The following is a 20,143-nucleotide window of genomic DNA, read 5'->3' on the forward strand; positions in this document are numbered from 1 at the left end:
GAGCAGCTATCGCCTCCTTGACTGTTTTTTGAGGTTCCATACCTAAGGATGACGTTAGCTGTAGTGCCCCCTTTCTAAACTGGTTTGTTCTTTCGAATAATCCATTAGCCCGGGGGTGATATAGACTGGCTTTGATTTGCCTGATGTTGTGCTGTAGAAACGTTTACATTTCCTTCGATATTAGCGGAACACCATTGTCGATTATTATTTCTTTGGGTAAGCCTTCCCTCTGGAACACTGTATACAACAATTTTATACTTGTGGCTGTGGTAATGTTGGGTACAAATTCAGTCTCTACCCATTTAGACAAATAGTCTATGATTACCACTCCATATCTGTGGTCCGGTGACATCACATCTAAGGGTCCAATGAATTCCAGGCCTAACTTTCGTAATACTCCTGCAGGGATCTCCGGGGGGGGGGGGAATCAACAGCGCTTGCCACACTGAGTTTCTTGTCATTGTTTATGCATTCATGTCTTCTTTCTATCATTACTGATTCAGCAACTCTTTTCAGGGTCGGGTCTCTGGTTGTCTCCTGCAACCAATGGTTTTTGCTCATCTCTAAGAATTCTTGGCTCCTGAGGTCACTTACCGACGCTACCACACATTCGTCTTTGCACTCAGGTAAAAGTGAAATGCAGTCCGCTATGTGAATTATGTTGTAGGTGTATTCTTGTAGCTTACTGTCTGTGCGCACCAGTCTCTGAGTGAACGCTTGAGTCCGTGCTGTGGACTTAACAGGTGAATCAGGTGTTTTTGATCCGTGACCAAGTGAAACCCTGTGCACCATAATATGGCCCAAATGACTCCACTGACCAGGCGCACACAAACATTTCTTTCTACACAGTGGAATAATTATTTCAGCATTTGACAGTGCCTTTGATACAAATGCGACCACTTGTTCCATGTCACCTCTCCTCTGAGTTAGTATGGCTCCCAGTCCATAGGCACTGGCATCAGTGGTTCCACTCAGGATTGAACGGCTTCAGACATGGAGCGTTCACTGTTCTGCTTTTGACTTCTTTGAAGGCTGTTTGTTGCTCTTGCTGCCATCTGTAGTTTGCCCCTTTCTTCATGAGTTCTCTTAGTGGGGCTGTGGTCTCGGAGAACTGCGTTACGAATTTAGCATAGTATTCCACTAACACAAGGAACGAAGCTCATCCTTTGTAATTGGTGCCGGGGCATTAGCTATGGCCTGCAGGAGATTCCTCTTGAGACTGGCGCTATTTTTTGAGATCTTGTAACCCAAATATTCTACTTTGCTTGCTTTTATTATGCACTTTCCGCATCTAGGCATACCGCTGCGTCTTGACATTTTTCCAGAACCTTCCTCAGGACTACATTGTGAGTCTCTGCATTCTTTGCGTAGATAAGAATGTCATCTTGTCTACTGGGAGGCTTTATGGGCGATCATGAGAAAGATGCAATTTGGTGATTCCTTTATAAAATGGGTCCAACTCCTCTATAACTGCCCACTGGCGGAGGTAAGGGTGAACGGCTGGCCTTCGCGAGTATTCCCATTGGGAAAAGGTTCCAGGCAAGGCTGTCCACTTTCGGCTATGCTATTTGCATTAATAATAGAACCGTTAGCAGTCATCCTATGGAGCTCACCCCCGTGGCGTGGCTTCTGCAGGAACTCAGAGTGGGAGGACAGAGTGTCCTTGTATGCCGATGATCTTCTGGTGTACCTGGGAGATCCGGCGGTCTCCTGCCCTGTAGTAACTCAAATACTGATAGATTATGGAGTCTTTAGCGGACTAAGAGTGAATTGGATGAAATCAGTGCTCTTTCCGGTGAAAGGGATAGACTGCAGTCCGCCATCCGGCTCCCCATACTGTATTGAATCCACACAGTTCCGATACCTTGGCATCCTAATAGAAAACAAACTTGACAACTATGTAACCCAAAACCTACACCCCCTGATCAAAAGATACTCGCAGGACGTAGTTCACTGGGCATCACTGCCATTGACGCTGTTAGGCAGAGCAGCGCTCTTTAAAATGCTGGCCCTGCCCAGTTTCCTCTACATCCTCCAGAACGCCCCTCTCAGTATTTCTGCTGTAGAGTTCCATATAATAGACAGAACAACACGTAGGCTCCTATGGGCAGGGAAACACCCGAGAATAGCGCTTACAACCCTCAAACGCTCAGTCTGGGAGGGGGGAATAGGGCTACAGAATATTCAGGTTTACTACTGGGCGTCACAGATAGCGACAATAAATGACATTTTGCACGGGACACCCAAAACTCCCCCACATACAGGCTGAGATTGCTGCCCGAGATGATATGACCCCGATTGAAAGTCTATACACCAGTGTGAATCGTCATCCTAGGGGGACGATTACAGCTCACTCAGCCCAAATATGGAGAGATACTCATAAATACATAGGTTGGGACAACATACTCAGCCTGGTCCAGCCCATCTGGAACAACGCCCATCTTGTAGGTCTCGACAATCTCCCTAAATGGTCAGCCTGGGCAGCAGCTGCTATCCATACCATCAAGCAAGTATATGCAAATAACCAAATAGCCCCGTTTGCCGAAATCTCATCCACATACAGTCTTCCTGCCACTGAAAGTTTCCACTATAATCAGCTACATCATGCACTAATGGAACAGAGAGCCCGCCTGCTGGAAATGCCAGAGTGCACACCCATAGAGAGAAATATAGTTACCGTCAGTGTGAAAGCCAAGATCACATCCACCATGTATAACGCCATCTCCTCCTTTGCCACAAAAGAGCTGCCGAGCCTGAAACTCAAATGCGAAGGGGACGTGGGCCCGATTCTACCCGAAGACTGGATTGAGACCCTGATGTACCCCAGGGAAACGGCGATTTCAGCAAGACTCAGACTCATTCAGCTGAAAAAACTCCAAAGAGTATATTACCCTCGAGTGGCGCTGTACAGGTGGGGCAAGACATCTGACTCAAAATGCTTACGTTGCAAGCAAGAAGGGGGGACATTCTATGGCAATGTACACAAGTACAACACTTCTGGCGAAGCTGCTGCAATAGACTCTCCAGAGTCTTAGGCCTACCCATCCCTACTGACCCCAAACTCCTTCCCCTGGGTATTGATGCGGAACAGGATCTATCGCGCTTTGAAAAGTTATTAATTTCAACATCCACTGGAATAGCTAAAAGAAACATAGCGCAGCTATGGGGCTCTGAAATCACTCCACAGTATGAACAATGGAAATCAGACATAGACGCAATTATCCTAATGGAACGACGGGTTTACCAAGCAAGAGGGTGCCCGGGCAAAGCAGACAAAGGGCCTCATTACACGGTAGGCGGTAACCATGGCGCTATAAGCGCCATGGTTGCCGCTGGTACCATACCGAGTCCGCCACGGTGAATGGCTGAATTACTGCCACATTCCAAGGTGAGTGGGGGCGGTAATTCCCCATTCACCATGGCACTTCCCCATTCCCATTTGAGCCCCCATAGGGCTCAATGGGAATGGGGAAGGCGGCAATTACGGTACCGCAAATTGCGGTACCGTAATTGCCTCCAAGGTCCCTTTGCGGCCCCATTACTTAACGGCTCGTAAAACCAGCCGTTGAGGTCGGGTCCCGCAAAGGGACATCGTAGTAAGGTGGTAGGGGATTACCGGCACCGGTGCCCCAACCGGTGCCGGTAATCCCCTACCGCGTTCTGTGTAATGAGGCCCAAAGTATGGGGGAAGTGGGAAGAGATGTCGTGAAACCTGCACAATCTGAATTAATCCAGCTCATAGAATAGCACCCTCGCCGCCTCTGGGCATAATAACGATGACATTAATACCTCTATTCATCTGAAAGAACTGAACGTGAAATGTCAATGGGCACTTGATATGTTTATCTTCTGTACTCCTATCCTCACTTGTGTTTCTACATTGGTCCTCATATATGCAGCAGTCCCTCATGTAGCTCTACCACATGTATGCACAGTTATACGTTTGTGAGTTTATATGTTATTGTATTGTAACATGAAAAGACAATAAAACATGTTATCAAAAAAAAAAAAGAATGTCATCTTGGAAATATCCTCTGAAATGCTGATCTGCTGATGACAACTCAAAAGGCATGCATGTATTTTGATAGGTGCCAAACGGGGTGATGAAGGCTGCGAGTGGTCTGGATTCTTTATGTAAACTAATCTGGTGATATGCATCTCATGTATAGTTCTGAGAAAAATGTAGCTTCTTTTATCATGAGAATTAGTTTGCTGATGCTGGGTAACAGGAGCTGTCCGTTATAACCGCTGTGTTTAGACTGCGTAGGTAGACACATAGGGCTTCATTACGAGTATGGAGGCAGCCATGGTGCTACTAGCACCATGGCTGCCTCCATACCGGGCTCCAATACTGGGTTCCTGCAATGATGATTTACCGGGTCATTCCGACATAGGAGGACCCGGTAATTCCTCTTTGCAGGAACCCATCCCCATTCCAATTTGAGCCCCTATAGGGCTCAATGGGAATGGGGAGGAAGGTAATAACGGGCACATTACGAATGGCCCGTCATTAGCTCCCTCTTCCCCTCGCGGTACCCGAAAAGGACTCCTGGTTTTACCAGGCATCCTTACAGGGTCCCGCAAAGGGAACCTCCTAATTGCGCATCCCGTAATGAAGGGTGCCGGTCCCGTACCGGCACCCTTTATTATGGGAGCGCAAGCCTCGTAATGAGGCCTATACTCTGATATCGTGCCATTATTTTTTTTATGAGTACCACCGGGCTCAACCATTGGGAGGACTCAACTGTCCCAATGGTGGAATCTTTAACCATCTTCTCAAGCTGGGATTGTAGTGTGTCTCTGGCAGTTGCGGGTACAGACCTTACTGTGTTTGATAGTGACTGCGTCCGTCTTCAAACATATCTTGTGCATAAATTTTCTTATTTTGCCTGGAACTTCGGTGAAGAAGGTGTGAAATTCATCTCTTGACATTGACACTGTTCCTGTTTTGATCGAGAGTACTTGATCGCTCGTGCACAGATCCAGCCTGATGTTTAATTTGTGCTGGTTATCCCACCACAGGACTGCAAAGCCTTCTTAAAAAAAGTAGACTGCTTTTGAACTTGATTGCTGCGTTGATATAGCCTAGCTGTCTCACTGAAGCTCCCTCAAACATGTGGGTCTGTGTTTGGTTTTTCTCACTTCCACTTCACACTGCCCCGCCATGTCCTTGTATGTTTGGATGGGCAGAAGGGTTAAATCAGAACGCGAATCAGCCATCTTGAGAGTGTCCATTTCATCCACATTTATTATACAATGCAGCTTCTCTCTCCTCACCCTCGAACGGTTGATCACGATGACTGTGGGTCCGTCTTTTTTGCTCTCATCCTCACCACTCGCATCTGCCTCGCCATCTATTGAAATAACTTTGTTTCCCCTCCATTTGCAGGCTATTGGGATGTGGCCATATCTTCTGCAGTTCGAGCACTCCTTGGTCCTGGCGGGACAGTCTTTGTCATTTGTCAGGTGTCCCGTGCTGGTACATCTGTGGCACTTCAGAGGTTCTCTCTTACCCCCCGTATCGTCATGGAACACCGTTCTGGGGTTTGCCCCGCTGCCTTTTCCACTTCACAGCATGCACATCTGTGGCCGGAGCTGTTCCGCCATTTCTTTGTGCCTGCATGAAGTCTCCGCTCTGGCGAGCTGGATGGCCTGGTCCAATTAGTATGTACAAACAACATGTCACAAATCATGTTTTCAGCATGGTCACCAAACCCACACAGCGCAGCCAATGCTCTCGCTCTGGTGAGGTATCATCGACTGGCTCCGTGCTCTCTTGTTTCCTGGTGTAGAACTTCAATTGGTGTAGGACGGTGTTCTCTTTATTTGAGGACCTCTTAACAATTCTGTGAGCGGCTTCTTTGAACACATCATCTTCATCACCCCCCACCGGTTCAGGTTTCAAGCCAGCAAATATTCTTTGTCCCTCGACACCCATGGCAATGAGCAACATGGACTTTTTTCTTCCTGCCATATGATCCATGCCACCCACGGCCTCTAGATACGTATCAAATAGCTGTTCCCATTATGGCCAATGTATTGCAGGCCTACGTGGGGATTGTAGAAAGGCTGGCGGAGATGTCAAGCCCTGCATTTTGGCACTGGTGGGTTACTTCCGTGAACCTGTAGTGGATTACAAAAAACTCCACACACTGGTTGATTTACTGAATTTAATCACTGCATGGTGTGACATCGTCACCTCCAGCGGACTGCCACATCACATGGAGAGGGACAGGGAGCCAAGGAAAAGGGAGGGGAGGGAACGACAGTTACGTTTTGGGAGTAGATGAATAAAGATGTTCCAAGTTAGCCTCCTGTCTCCGCCTCGTATTGTTGCAGCGTGTGCATGAGGCCGTGTGGGTGTAAAAATTAAGAAGATCATGGTCAGATCTTACACTGGCGACGACACGTGGCAGAATCCCATGGTGCCGGTATCTCGTCCTCGCTGCGGAGCGAGAGTTGACGAAGACAGCACGTGGAGACATTTGGAGAAGCAAGTGCAGAGGACCCGCTTCTGCAGTGTGGCGTATAAAGAGCCTGGGGCAGCCGAACCCCACAAGAAGCTACCTGCGCCTGTTCGAGGCAAGTCGAGCGGGTGCCAAAGTCCTGCTCAGCCTCCCCATCCGGTGCCCGGGCGTGTGAGCAGAGGTCTCCGCCTGTGAGAGAGCACCAACCATAAGAAGGGCAAGCACGTGCCGAGACCCATCGCTACGCAGGCGGCAACCGTGCGTACTGGAATCAGCCCGGTTCAGAAACAAGTAGGACACTTTACATGCGGACGTGGGCGCAGTTACCCGACCACACGGCCTATGGGGGAAAGAAGACAGGCCGGTATGGAAACAACTTCAGCAACATAAAGCAGCCCGCAGCACAGAGATATCCCTCTACATGGCCCAGCAGGGTGGTGACCGCTCAGATGAAAAGAACATACAGTCAATCGCACACCCATATCTTCACCACGTGTTTAGTAAGAGCAGTTTTTCCTTGCTACAGTCACCGGGGAACAGCATCAATACAGGTCAGTCAAGCCCAAACCCAGACACGCAAAACATTTAAACCGATGTATCAGTCTGTTTGGGCACCTGTCATTCAGAGGGACACAGGAATAAGGGAGAGTCTTGTGGCAATCAAATCAACAAAATGTCACAAGATGGGGATGACACACTTACCGTTCCCCTCACCCCAGCCCCAACTCTACCCACAAGAATGCAAGACAGCCTTATCACTCATCTACCTACGCATTTTGATATAACAGAGTCCAGCAGCCTAGGCCCTTGCTGGAAGAGATGGATAAGGGACTTTGAAGTATGTGTCAAGGCAATCAGGCCCCTACACGAGGAAAATAAACACAGCCTCCTCACACTATCTATTGGGCCAAATGTCAGAGACATCGTGGATGAACTCCCAGAGGACACAACAGACACATATGTAAACCTCAAGTCGACATTAACTGACAACTTCACCCCACACATAAATGTGGATTACGAGACGCACGTATTCCACACAACCAAACAAACAAAAGGGGAATCCATGGATGCCATTGTCATGCAGCTGAGATTAAAGATGAAGCACTGCAACTTCAATAACTACTCGAAAAACTAGGCGTTACGATCACAAATCATAGTGAGTTGCGATTGTACGGACTTTAGAAATAGACTATTGCAGAAACCACGCACCCTAGAGGAAATCCTGCGCCTTGCACGCTCAGACGCGGCACTAGCATCCCAAGTGGAAGGCCTGGGCAAACAAAAAAGAACTCATGGTAAATATGAAGGCATTAACAAGTTTGACGGCACATCCAAAGGTAACAGCGAGCCATTCTGTTACAGATGTGGAAACGAATTTCCGCACGAGGGCCAGTGCCCTCCCATCGGCCAACAACGCTCAGCATGTGGAGGCGACAACCATTTCTTTTTTTTTTTTTTTAAACTTTTATTTTTGTTGGCAGAGGTTCACAGGGTACAAACATCAGGACAACAAGCATATGAATCGAGTGGCTCGTAGAGCTGTCAACGGGCCACATTAACATCTTTACAACAATGACTGCAATATTTTACAAACAAAAGAGGAGGCTGGGTAAAATCACAATGCATGGGTGGGTGCCGGGGATGGGCAGGACTCCGAAGCGGCGTCAGACAGGTTATTGAGATATGAGGTGAATTCACTCCAAATGTTCTTAGGGCGAGAACGAGCAGGCAGCGTAGCCAGATAGTCCTCCTCGCAGTTCCGTGCCCATGTGAGCATGCCCAACCATCTCTGAGGGGTCGGGGGAGAGGAACACCGCCAGGCCTGAAGTATACATTTCTTGGCAACCATGCAACTTATGTCTAGAAACTTTTTTTGGCGTTTAGTTTCCTCGGTGCCCCAAACCCCAAATAGGACTGCTAGAGGGTCGGGATCAACAGTGGTTTCAGTTACTGCACTAAGTGTGTTCATGACCCCTCCCCAGAAATCGGACAGCTTGTGGCAGGACCAGAACATATGAAGGTGATCAGCCTCTGTGGCCCTGCAGCGCGGGCAGAGGCGCACCTCGGAGCGAGCAAACCCAGAAGTCCTGTGAGGTGTGTAGTATAGCCTGTTGAGGAGTTTATACTGCATGGCCCGGAAGCGAAAGTTGAAGGAGACTCTTTTGGTGTGGAGGCACATACCATCCCATAACCCATCCGGTATCTCTAGACCCAACTCATCAGCCCATTTGTTGCGCGCCCCAAGGATCGGGGCAGGGGGGGCATCCTGCAGGATGTGATACAGTGATGAGACAACCCCCCGTGCCCCGCCCGAATTGGCAATGTACGCTAAAGCAGGGTCGTCTGGGGGTTCGTTCGGGAAGGAGGGCCACATAGTGCGGAACGAAGCGCGAAGCCTGAAGTATTGAAGGGTCTCTAAGGGGGATCTGGTGTGACCCGGCCTCCACGTCTGGGGATCTATAAATTTGCCCTCTGGGTAGAAGTCAGACAGTGCCCTATATCCCAAAGCCTCCCAGTGGCGGGTCAAGGCCACATCGTGCGTGGGTTCCAGGCCCGGGAAGGCCCACACAGGCAGCCACTTGTAATACGGAGAAGTCCCAGGCGATGGGCTTAGTATGTGTGACCAGGCGAATAATGTCGCGGCTAAGGGGTCAATGGGGGAGTCCGGTGCGTAATGTCGGTGCAGCACTAGGGTCATCAGATTAATACCCGAGGATGCCAGCCGTTCCAGCTTGACGTGAGGGCGTCCCGGGGCGCCAGGGTACCAGTGGGTGGCATACTGGGCTTGGGCCGCGAACCAATATGTAGCCAGGTCAGGGGCAGCCATACCCCCCCGCCTGTACGAGAGTGCCATGTCAGTCCACTTTTTGCGTACCGCACCAGAGTGCCAGAGGAACTGTGCGCAGAGCGTGTGAAGCTTAGTGAAGTATGCCTTCCCAGGCCAAAGGGGCACATTGCTAAAGGTGTACAGGAGCTTGGGGAGGAGGATCATTTTGATCAAGGACAGTCGACCAGCAAAGGACAACGGGAGAGTGCGCCATCGTGAAATTTTGGTCTCAACGGTCCGCGCCACAGCGGAGTAATTATCGGTGAGTAGGGTGGGTTTAGTGAGGGATACATGTACTCCCAGGTATCTAATACCGTTAGGGGCCCAGCGCAGGGGATATTCAGAGGCGGGGTGTGTGGTAACTCTCGTAAGCGGGAAGATCTCCGACTTGGAGTAATTGATCGTAAAGCCGGAGTGTGTACCAATGCGAGTGATGTCTCTCAGTATGGGGTTGAGGTGAGTAGCGGGATCCCTGATGTAGAGTAGGACGTCATCTGCATATAGGGATATGATTTCAGGCTCCTCTATTAATCTTATACCTTTGCGAGAATGTCTCGAACGCACATAGTCCGCCATCGGTTCAATCGCCAGTGCGAAGAGAATCGGCGAGAAGGGGCAGCCCTGCCGGGTGCCTCTGAAAAGCGTGAAGATCTCAGATGTAAGAGAATTAACACGAACCCGCGCCACGGGGGATGTGTACAAGAGTCTGATGTATCCTATCATGTTGGGGCCAACACCCATTGTCTCGAGGACCAGCCACATATATTTCCAAGAGACCATGTCAAAGGCCTTCTGGGCGTCTAGCGTAACCGCTACAGCCTGGGCGTCTTGGTCTATGCGAGACATGACATTAAACAGTCTCCTGATATTGTGGGAAGTGGACCTGCCCGGGACGAAGCCCGCCTGGTCCTCGTGCACAAGGTGCGTCATTATTGGCAGGAAACGGTTGGCAATAATTTTAGCGAAGATCTTTGTGTCAAGGTTCATGAGAGAGAGGGGTCTGTAAGACCCACATTCGTCTAACGGCTTGCCCGGTTTGAGCAGCACCGTGATTACCGCTTCCCGCATGGAGGGGGGAAGGATGGAGGTTTGTAGCGCCTCGTTCCATACCTCGAACAGCCGAGGGGCCAGGACAGCAATGTGTTCCAGATAAAAGTCGGCGGTGAGGCCGTCAGGGCCAGCAGGCGCCTTGCCTTTGGGCAAGTCGGAGATGGACGACACTATCTCGTCTAATGTAATCGGGGAGTCTAACTGGTCCCTAGTCTGTTGGGAAATCTCCGTAGTGGGGATTTGCCCGAGGAGTTCGCGCATATGCTGCTCGGTGTGTTCTGCGGGCTGGGAGTAGAGGGAGCTGTAAAACTCAGTGAATGTCTCTAGTATTTTCGGGTCCGCCCATTGTGCGTCCCCATTCCGATCTTTGATGGAGGATATCTGTGTACGGCCCAATTCCCCCCTAACCAGGGTCGCAAGCGTTTTCCCAGGTCTATCGCCCTCCCCATATCTCCTGGCGGCCTGTGGGCGACTGAAATAGCGGACTTCGGAGGTGGCCAGTGTATTATATACTTGAAGTTCGTTAGAAATCTGGGCAAGAATGGCGGGGTCAGAGTCGGTAGTGGCGCGTTGCTCAAGTTGTTTCAATTTGGCCTCAGATTGCCCCAGGGCAGTTCTAATGGCCTTCAGCACCCCGGCCTCCCGAGAGATGGACATGCCCCTTATGTATACCTTGAAGGCCTCCCACCTAACCGCTGCGGTCGTGACCTGGAGAGAGTTAAGTTCAAAGAACGACTCGATATCCGCTAGTATTTCGGCCTTAAACACGATGTCCTTTAGGGCCTCCGACTTAAAACGCCAAGTGCTGACCGTTGGAGCAGGAGTGCCCAACTTCAGGGACAATGTGATCGGGGCGTGGTCCGAGAGCGTGCGGGCCAAAATGCCCGCGCCCTCCACCCCGCCCATTACCCCCCCGGAAACAAGAAACAGATCTATCCTGGACGAGCTGTCGTGCACAGACGAATAATAGGTGTATTCGCGTTTCTGCGGGTGGAGAGTCCTCCAGGCGTCACTAATGTTGAGGGATTTCATGTGGCACTGTAGCCTGCGCGCCGCGCGGGAGACCGCCCTAGGAGTCGTGGATGTTCTGTCCAAGACAGTGTCCAATATAAGGTTTAGGTCTCCTCCCCATATAATGTGCACTCCCATATAACCCAGAAGTATGGTGGCTATTGCGTCAAAGAATTCCGGTGAGTCCACATTGGGGCAGTAGGTGTTAATGAGCAGGTATTCCCTATTGACCAATGTGCAGTGTAATATAACGTAGCGACCCTCGGGGTCGATGTAACTTTTATGAAGTCCAAACTTAATTGATTTATGGATAAGCGTGAGAACCCCCCTGGACTGCGTGGAGTAGGAAGTGAAAAATCTGGCGGGACCCCAGGATGGGGCAAGTGCCCTTGGTATCAGACCATTGGAGTGTGTCTCCTGCAGTAGCAGGATCCTGGAGTTATGTCTGTTGGCATACGCCATGATCTTGCGCGCCTTGGTATGGTTGCTCAATCCTCTAACATTCCAGGACATTATGACAGTAGGCATTTCAATTGTAGCCATATTCAACCGCAATATCCATCCTCAGTGAACATCCCAGCCCAAGTGGCCGTGTGGGCCTCCGTAGTTAAGACAGCATGCGCGCTTGCGCCCCTTCAGCATGCGCCCAGTGAAACCTCGTGTGCCTTTTGAGAAAACAACCCCCTTCCCACCCCCCGCCCGCACCGCTAACCATGGATCAGCAGTGTACCCATCGCCCACCCTTAGCTGCCTGAAAATAGGCCAACCCCAACCTGGCCAGAACCACCCAGGGGCCCAACAGGGGCCAACCCATACCAACATAACAGAGAAAAACAGTGCAATCGCAGTGGGGTGCGCCGTTGCCACGCACTAGCACGCTTAGAGCCAGCGGCTCTGTTACCAAACAAACAATATCAGCGGGCTCCCAGCGCAAGTCCCCGCCCGCAAGCGGAAATGCGGGGACCGCGCATAAGCCCCTGCGGCTCCGCAGCCCTCAGACCAGTGTCAACAAACGAATAGCATCTACCCCATGTGTCCCCTGAGTGGGAAACTGGAACGGTCTTAATGAAGTGGGGGTCTCGCAGTGGTGCCGTTTAGGGAGGAAAACATGACAGTTGGGCAGCAAAACATTGCAATGTTGGCCTTGTGCAAAGTGGCAACCCAGACCCGAGGAGGAGTAGGGCTCGGGCATCCCAACCCGGGCAATAACGGGAGCATGGACCATCACAATGAGGTATCGTAATTACAAAGACAGCAAATGTAGCGAATAAACCCTCTCCCCAACATTCCTTCAATTCTCATCCGAAAGGCCCTGGAGCGGTATCTCCATTTCAATAAACTTCGCCGCCTCTTCAGGGATGGTAAAGAAAAAAAGTTTGCCCCTATGGGTGATTTTGAGTCTGGCAGGAAATAAAATGGCATATGGGACTTTGCGCTCCCGAAGCATCTTCTTGACGCCAAGGAACTGACGCCTTTCCTGCTGCACAGCCACTGGGAAGTCCGGGAAAATTCGAATAGTGTTAGACTCCAAGCGCAGCTCACCCTTCTCGCGTGCCAGGCGGAGAATGTGGTCTCTGTCCCGGTAATTGAGGATCCTGGCTATAATGGGCCTGGGGATATCACCAGGCTTGGGGCGCGGGGACAAGGCCCGGTGAGCTCGCTCAACAGTGAAATAAGGGGAGAAGTCCGGGTCGCCAAGCAAGTCCTTAAGCAGGCGCTCGACCGCCTCCTCCATTCGACCCTTCAGGGCGGTTTCAGGAACCCCAATGATGCGTAGGTTGTTCCTACGGGAGCGGGATTCCAAGTCATCACATTTGGCCCTTACGTTCTTCATGTCGCGCGACAAGGCAGCCACAGTGTCCTGTAGTGTGTGTATTACGTCTTCGTTGGTCGAAATCCGATTCTCGGCCTCTGTAATTCTGGAGCCAGCCTGATCGACACGTGTTTTGAGCGAAGCCACATTAGCATTAATGTCGTCAAGCTTCTCATGAAAGGAGGCAAAATTTTTTGCCATCGTTCCATTATGGCCGTAAGATCAGGGGATGGAGCCGCGGGGCTCTGCTCGATATCAGGATCCTCCGGCGTAGTTGATGTGTGGCCCCCCTCGGATCGAGGGACCGCTTTAGTAAATTTGTCCATGGCACCCCCTCTAGCGCCGCTCTTGGAGCGATTCGACATGGTCGGTGGTAGAGAATGAGAGGGAGATGCCGAGCGAAGGGTAGCCAGATACAGCGGCACGTGCTGCTACGGGCACGTAGGAGGCGGCCAAGTAGGCCTAGGTCGGTGAAGCCCCTGAGTCGGGGGGGAAGAAGACCATATGCGTGGGAGATGAAAATAGTAAGCCAATGCAGGGCTCAGCAGAGGGACCGGTTGCCCTCCCAGCACAGACCCAGTGGCGGACTCCACCAAGGCGAGCAGCGCGCAGTCCACAAGAGGTTGGGGCGCTGAGGAGGCGAGGTGCGCAGAGGAGATGCCCTGGAGCCAGAGGGAACGGCCCGGTGCGGTGAGGTCCGCCGCCAGTGGCGGGCCCGGTTAATGTGGCGAGGATCAAGCAGGACCAGAGAAGTGGGAGTCCGTTAGGTGTGGAGCAGGTCACCCGCCCCGGAGGAGGTGAGGTGTAGCGTAGGCTCAGGAGCGGAGAGAAGTCCCCAGACCCAGCGGGGAGGGCCGCGATCCATACATCCAGGCCTCAGCAGGGAAGACGTAAAACACAGCCACCCCCGGATCTCACCTCGTAGTATGCCGCGAGGCGACAACCATTTCAAAGCAGTATGCCGTATGTATCGAAGTCAGTTGAGGGGCGAAGGAACGGGAGGGAGACCGCCACAGGGCAAGGAAAGACCTGCGCAAAGTTCTCCAAGGGTACCCAGCCAGGCATATGAACCTACTCAACGCAGACACAGGGAAGAAAAATCAGAGAGAAAACCGCACAACAGAGCATCAAGCGACTGGTGGGATAGCAAGCCAAACTCATCAAGATCACGGAGAAGACCCAGGAGATATGTACTTTACCTGGTTGAACACACTCAATCCAACAGTAGATCTAGCGCAACATCTGACGAAGACACCAGGAGGAGCGAGAAACACTGGGAAGAGCCCAGAAGAAAGGGTTATCTATATGCGTTGGGCAGCCCAACTGCGAAAGAACACAGCCCAACCCTAATCATTCAAGTAAACAAGATGGCTGCCGAATTCCTAGTGGACAGGGACGCAACTGTTAACGTTATAAGCGAAGAAGTGAAGAAGTGAATCACAACATACCGCAAGCCCAGGGGCTTCAACCAGCCAAAGTCCACATGTACCCATACGGATCAAAATCACCACTACCGTGCAAAGGGTACTTTATGGCGTCATGCACATATAAAGGACAAAGAGAATCCCCATGCACGTACTGAAGGCAGCCACTGAAGGCGGATGCATCCTGAGCTATAAAAGACAGCCATTGACATGGGCCTCATCCACGTGTTATACAGACTCATGGTTCACAAATACCTCAACCCCACCGCAAAGATCGAACAGCTATTCCCAACTTTATTCAAGGATCTTGGAAAACTAAAAGGACGTCAGATTGAACTCCACATTGACCCCAAAGTCCCTCCCGTGGCCCAACCCCATCGAGGAATTCCAATAAATATACAGAAACAAGTCGAGGAAGAACTTCTCAAGTTCTTTGAAGCGGACATCATTGAGCCGGCAGAAGGGGCCACCCCGTGGGTTTGCCCCATCGTCCCTGTGCCCAAGAAGGACTCAACAGATATACGCATGTGTGGACATGCGTCGGCCGAATGAAGCCATACTAAGGAAGCGCCACCAGGCTCCCTGCATCACCGATATGGTACATTTATTGATTGGCACCACTATATTCTCCAATCTAGATCTCAACAAGGGATACCATCAGCTAGAATTGAGCAAAGATTCCAGATACATCACCACTTTTGCTACCCATCTGGGACTATATAGGTACAAACGCCTTAGCTTTGGGGGCTCCTCAGCTGCTGAAATTTTTCAATCCGAAACCCACAACATCATAAAACACATACCAAACTGTTTGAATTATAGCGATGACATTTTAGTCTTCGGACAAGACCAAGAAGAGCACGATAAACTAACTCTGGTCTGCATGGCCTTAGAGGAGGCCCGACTCACCTTGAACAAAGATAAATGTGAGTTCATGAAACAAACCCTCTGTTTCTTTGGTCACATTTTTTCATCAAACGGAATGACCCCAGATCCCGAAAAAGTTACACCGCTCACCGATGCAGAACCACCACAGAACATATCGGACGTGCATGCATTCCTTGAGCTTGCCAGTTATTGCACCCGCTACGTACAAGATTTTGCATCTGTCAGTGAGCGCCTCAGAGCATTAACAAAACAAAACACGGATTTCATATGGACCAAAGAGTGTCAACAGGCCTTCCGAGCAATCAAGCAACGGATATCAGATGCCAAGAACATGGCCTATTTCAACTCCAAGCGTGAAACAGAGTTGGTCATAGACGCCAGCGTGGTGGGTGTAGGTGCCACCCTAACGCAAATCGACACAAGGGACAAACAGACAAGGTATATTGTGTTGTATGCCAGAAGGAGCCTATCAAAATCGGAACAGGCCTACTCACAGGCGGAAAGGGAAGGGTTGGCGGTAGTGAGGGCCTGTGAACACTTTCACCTTTTCCTGTACGGAAAACCATTCAGAGTGGTCACCGACCACCAGCCACTGTTATTCATTTATGGGAATACACAGGCGAAAATGCTGCTGAGTATCGCCAGATGGGCTTTGAGACTACAGGACTACCTTTTCAACATAATACACAGGCCCGGCCAGGATCACAAAACCCGGCAGATTTCATATCACATCATCCATGCAAAGAATCCCAACCCACCCAGTCAATCGCGGACCAATACATTTGCTACATTGTGCATGGAAACACACCCAAAGGGCTGGACCCGCATCAAATAGCAGAGGAGATGGAAAACGACAAAGGACTGCAAATCATCCTTCGATGTTTGGAAACAGGACAATGGAAGCAGGCAAAACAGGCGGGACAGAGAACCCGTGACGAAACAAAACAAGATGTCAATTGTCTGATAGCCGTCAAGGACGAATTAGCTACGACAGACGAAGGACTACTGCTCAAAGGAACAAAAATAGTGATCCCCAGAACACTACGCCGTAAGGTACTAGAGCTAGCACATGAGGGCCACAGAGGCATAGTATCCACAAAAAGGATGTTCCGGCAAAAGGTATGGTTTCCTCATCTAGATTCTCAGGTAGAAGACCTTCTCAAACACTGACCCACATGCCCGGTCATCAATCCACACATGCGGCCTGAACCCCTGTGCATGACAGAGCTCCCAGAAAAAGGGGGAAGAAATTGCCGTAGACTTCTTCGGACCGCTGGAAGGAGGCAAATACATCCTGGTAGCCATAGATGAATACTCTGGTTTCCCGATCTACAACTAGTGCCTTCCACCTCAGCTTTCCATACTATTCCCGCACTCGACAGAATATTCGCCACGTATGGCATTCCAAAAATCCTAAAATCAGACAGACAATGGGCCCCTGTTCACGGGACAAGACTTCAAAACATTCTCAGAATACATGGGCTTTGTACACCGTAGAGTCACGCCACTTTGGCCACAAGCAAATGGCACACTAGAACGCTTTATGAGCAACGTGAAGAGGAACGTGCAAATCGCTCAACTAACAAGGGAACCTGTGGAGAAGATACTAAATCAACTGCTGCGAGACTATCGGAATACCCCTCACAGCACGACGGGGAAGACCCCTTCCGAAGTCATGTTTGGCAGGAACATACGGCCAAGGCTCCCTCACGCAGCTAGCCCAGAAGAAATATATTGAAAAGGTGCTGAGATGCAAGAACAAGATGCTAGAAACATGAAGACAAGGGCTGATGAAGACAGACGATCCAGAGTCAATGACATGGAACCAGGGGACGTTGTCATAGCGAGACAGTCTCAAAGCCGAAAGAATATAGCTGCTTTTGACGAAGAGCCCTCAACGGTGACTCATGTAAAGGGGTGCCTCATCACAGCAGAAAGTGAAAGAAAAAGCATTACCCGAAACTCCTTGCACTTCAAGCAGATGCTAGACATCATCCAAGCCAACGCCTGTGTGTTAGATGCCACGAACACAGGGTGGGATCCATCCTATGAAGGTGATGGTGAGGATTCATCCAGAGAGAGAGCACCGCCATGTCAGGAAGACACAGAGGACCAGAGAGCCCTGAGACTGACGGGCCGACCTCAGAGAGCTCAAAATTGACCTCAGCATCTCCGCCTCATACATCTCCGCCTCATATTGTTGCAGCGTGTGCATGAGGCCGTGTGGTCGTATGAATTAAGAATATCAAGGTCAGATCTTACACATAGTTATTTGCCATACATGGTAGCAGTGGTGGAAATGGAAAAAATGTGGTGGGGGGTCCCACAAGGGCCGATGTGGGGGAGGAGTTGGAGGGTGGTGGTGCCCAAGGGGGCATGGTCTAGATGGGGCTGGGCTGGTAGTGGACATCCAATCAAATGAATACTAAAAGAAAAAAAAGCACCCGCGGTGGCTGCATTGCGTAATGCACAATGCTAGGTACATGTACAACAGACGCCAGTGCCAAAAACCCGGCGGTAAAAGGCAATGCTGCCGTCGCAGGCGCTTTTTTTTTTAATATTCCAGCGCAGTTCATGGGCTTGGGCGGCTGACTCTGGCCATCCCGAGATCAGGCTACACATCTGGTGCCGGATCTCGGATCCTCCGAGAGCCGAACCAATGATCAGCACTGCATGATCTATAAACTTTCTATAGACATGCACAATCACAGCAGTTAATTCACTGCAGTGGCAATCTCTTAAAAGGTTTCAGTCATTAGTCCTTGTGCAATTACGGATGCAGAGTCATTAAATCCTTATAACAGGAGGAGCGCCAGGGAGTCTACCCTCTCCGTCGCTGCACTCTCATCCCTTGGCATGGGAATGCTCATTCATTCTCATTGCAGCCTCGCAAAATCACTGCGGCCGCCGTGATTTGTCCCTAAAGTTCATCATTGTGCAACTCCGCCCACTATAGGCTTCGCCTCCATGACCGGCCCACCTGGGTCCTCTATCATTTTTTCCCAATGGATACACCCCTAACCTTTTGGTAAATTGTTGACTCTTGGCAAAGTGATTTTAAAATGCACAACTAAATCTTTTTGAGCGACTCCTTCAACCCTACCTTCTTCGTTTACCCCTCCTTCAAGGTGTATATTCACTCAACTATTTGTCAAAAAATGTATTGCCTGAGCAACAGTGGTGCACAGGAGCGGTACGGGTGCGGTTTGTGCGATATGGCGAGGCACATGAATGGGTGGGGGAAAAGCAAAGCGAGGGAGGGTTGAAGACTGACCGTGACGGAATGGGAGGGGTAGACGCAGGGAGGACGGCACACGGGTCACCTTAAGCGGTGGTTGGGGAGGCAGTGACAGAAGCGAGGGCTCGTATATGGGAAAGAGATATCAGACATTTGAGAGGGAGATACAGATGTGAAAAATACGGGAGCGTGCGCAGATGGTTTGTGCAGCAGGTGTTGTTCTGTTGCATTTGTGGTGCTGTGGTATACAGTACAGCGCCTCTCACCGGGGAGTGCAGCAGCTCTGTTCCGGGCTCCTGGCCGCGACTTATCCTGCAGAAGATGCACTTGCTGTCGTAAACGCCGACGGCTTCCTCTTCCTGCTTTACACTGCAGGCTGAGTCCCCAGCAGGACTGGCCGCACTGCATTCCGCCTCAGCCATCTACAAACCGTCCGAGGGCCGCGCGGCTCCTTCTCCCACAAACACCTAGTAAACCCACAGCAACAGCCTGATACACCCACTGGTTCTGTCAGTTTTCAGTAGTACCCGCCCCCTAGGAAGTTAAGGGAGACTGGGAAAAACGCCAGAGAGGTTGTGTTGCTTAGTCTCCCGTTAACCGGAAGCAGTAGCAGTAAAACACGCCCACCAGGACCATGGACAGCAGTGTTCGATTTCTCATTTCTCAATAATCACGCCCCAGGTGCGGGGAGGGGCTTGTATGTTTATTGCCTTTTATGATTATACCATAAACTGTCTAACAATACCTTGCAACTCGTCTCATTACATGAAGTACAGCCTCTTCCTGTGTCTATGTAGTCCCTGGTATGTGCTTTATACTGCTCCTTAGAGCAGGTGAGCACTGGCAACATTTAGCCTGAAGGGCGGGATACGACTATTTTTATTTTTATGGCTCATAGTGCAGTGGCCCAACCCCACAATGCAGCGCCCCTCAATTGCAGAACAAGTAAACGCAATTCCCACACATTCTCAAGTGTATATTTAGTAGACATTATTGACCTTACTGTTCTTTTATACAACATGTTTTTCAGTTATGTTTGTGGTTTCTTAGAGACCCGGACCCCAGGAAACTCTTCCACATACCAAACATATTAAAATTACTTCACAGAATAATATAATTAGTGAAATGGGAAAGCTGGGATTTATTATTATCACAATTGTTCATTTATAACGGGCATAATACCAAAGAGTGGTTGTTAAGCGCAGTTTAGTCCATGTTTCATTGTGTTCCAGTTTGTAATTTGACAGCAGGCTACATCTCCTCCCATCCCATCTGATCCCGTCTTTAATTTTAGACCCATCTTAAGAGGTGATGAAAGTAGAGAATGCGTTGATAGAGCTGAGCCATTGCTGAACCGGGGGCCCGGCTTCGCTCTCACAGCCAAACATGTGCTGGTATGGCTATGGCAAAAGACCAAGACCTGGC

General features: G+C 50.3%; 1 protein-coding gene across 1 annotated transcript in view; it reads right to left on the reverse strand.

Annotated features, from left to right (window-relative positions):
• HINT3 (histidine triad nucleotide binding protein 3) overlaps window positions 1-19,257 on the reverse strand; it is a 141,412-nt gene extending 122,155 nt beyond the window's left edge. Inside the window, exon 1 of the mRNA XM_069607507.1 lies at window positions 18,985-19,257. Coding sequence (XP_069463608.1) covers window positions 18,985-19,140 — 156 coding nt within the window. The 5' untranslated portion in view covers window positions 19,141-19,257. The remainder of the gene's footprint in view (window positions 1-18,984) is intronic.
• Window positions 19,258-20,143: the final 886 nt, after the last annotated feature.

Source organism: Ambystoma mexicanum, chromosome 4q (genome assembly GCF_040938575.1).
Source record: "Ambystoma mexicanum isolate Mex_15411 chromosome 4q, UKY_AmexF1_1, whole genome shotgun sequence".
Lineage (NCBI taxonomy): Eukaryota > Metazoa > Chordata > Amphibia > Caudata > Ambystomatidae > Ambystoma > Ambystoma mexicanum.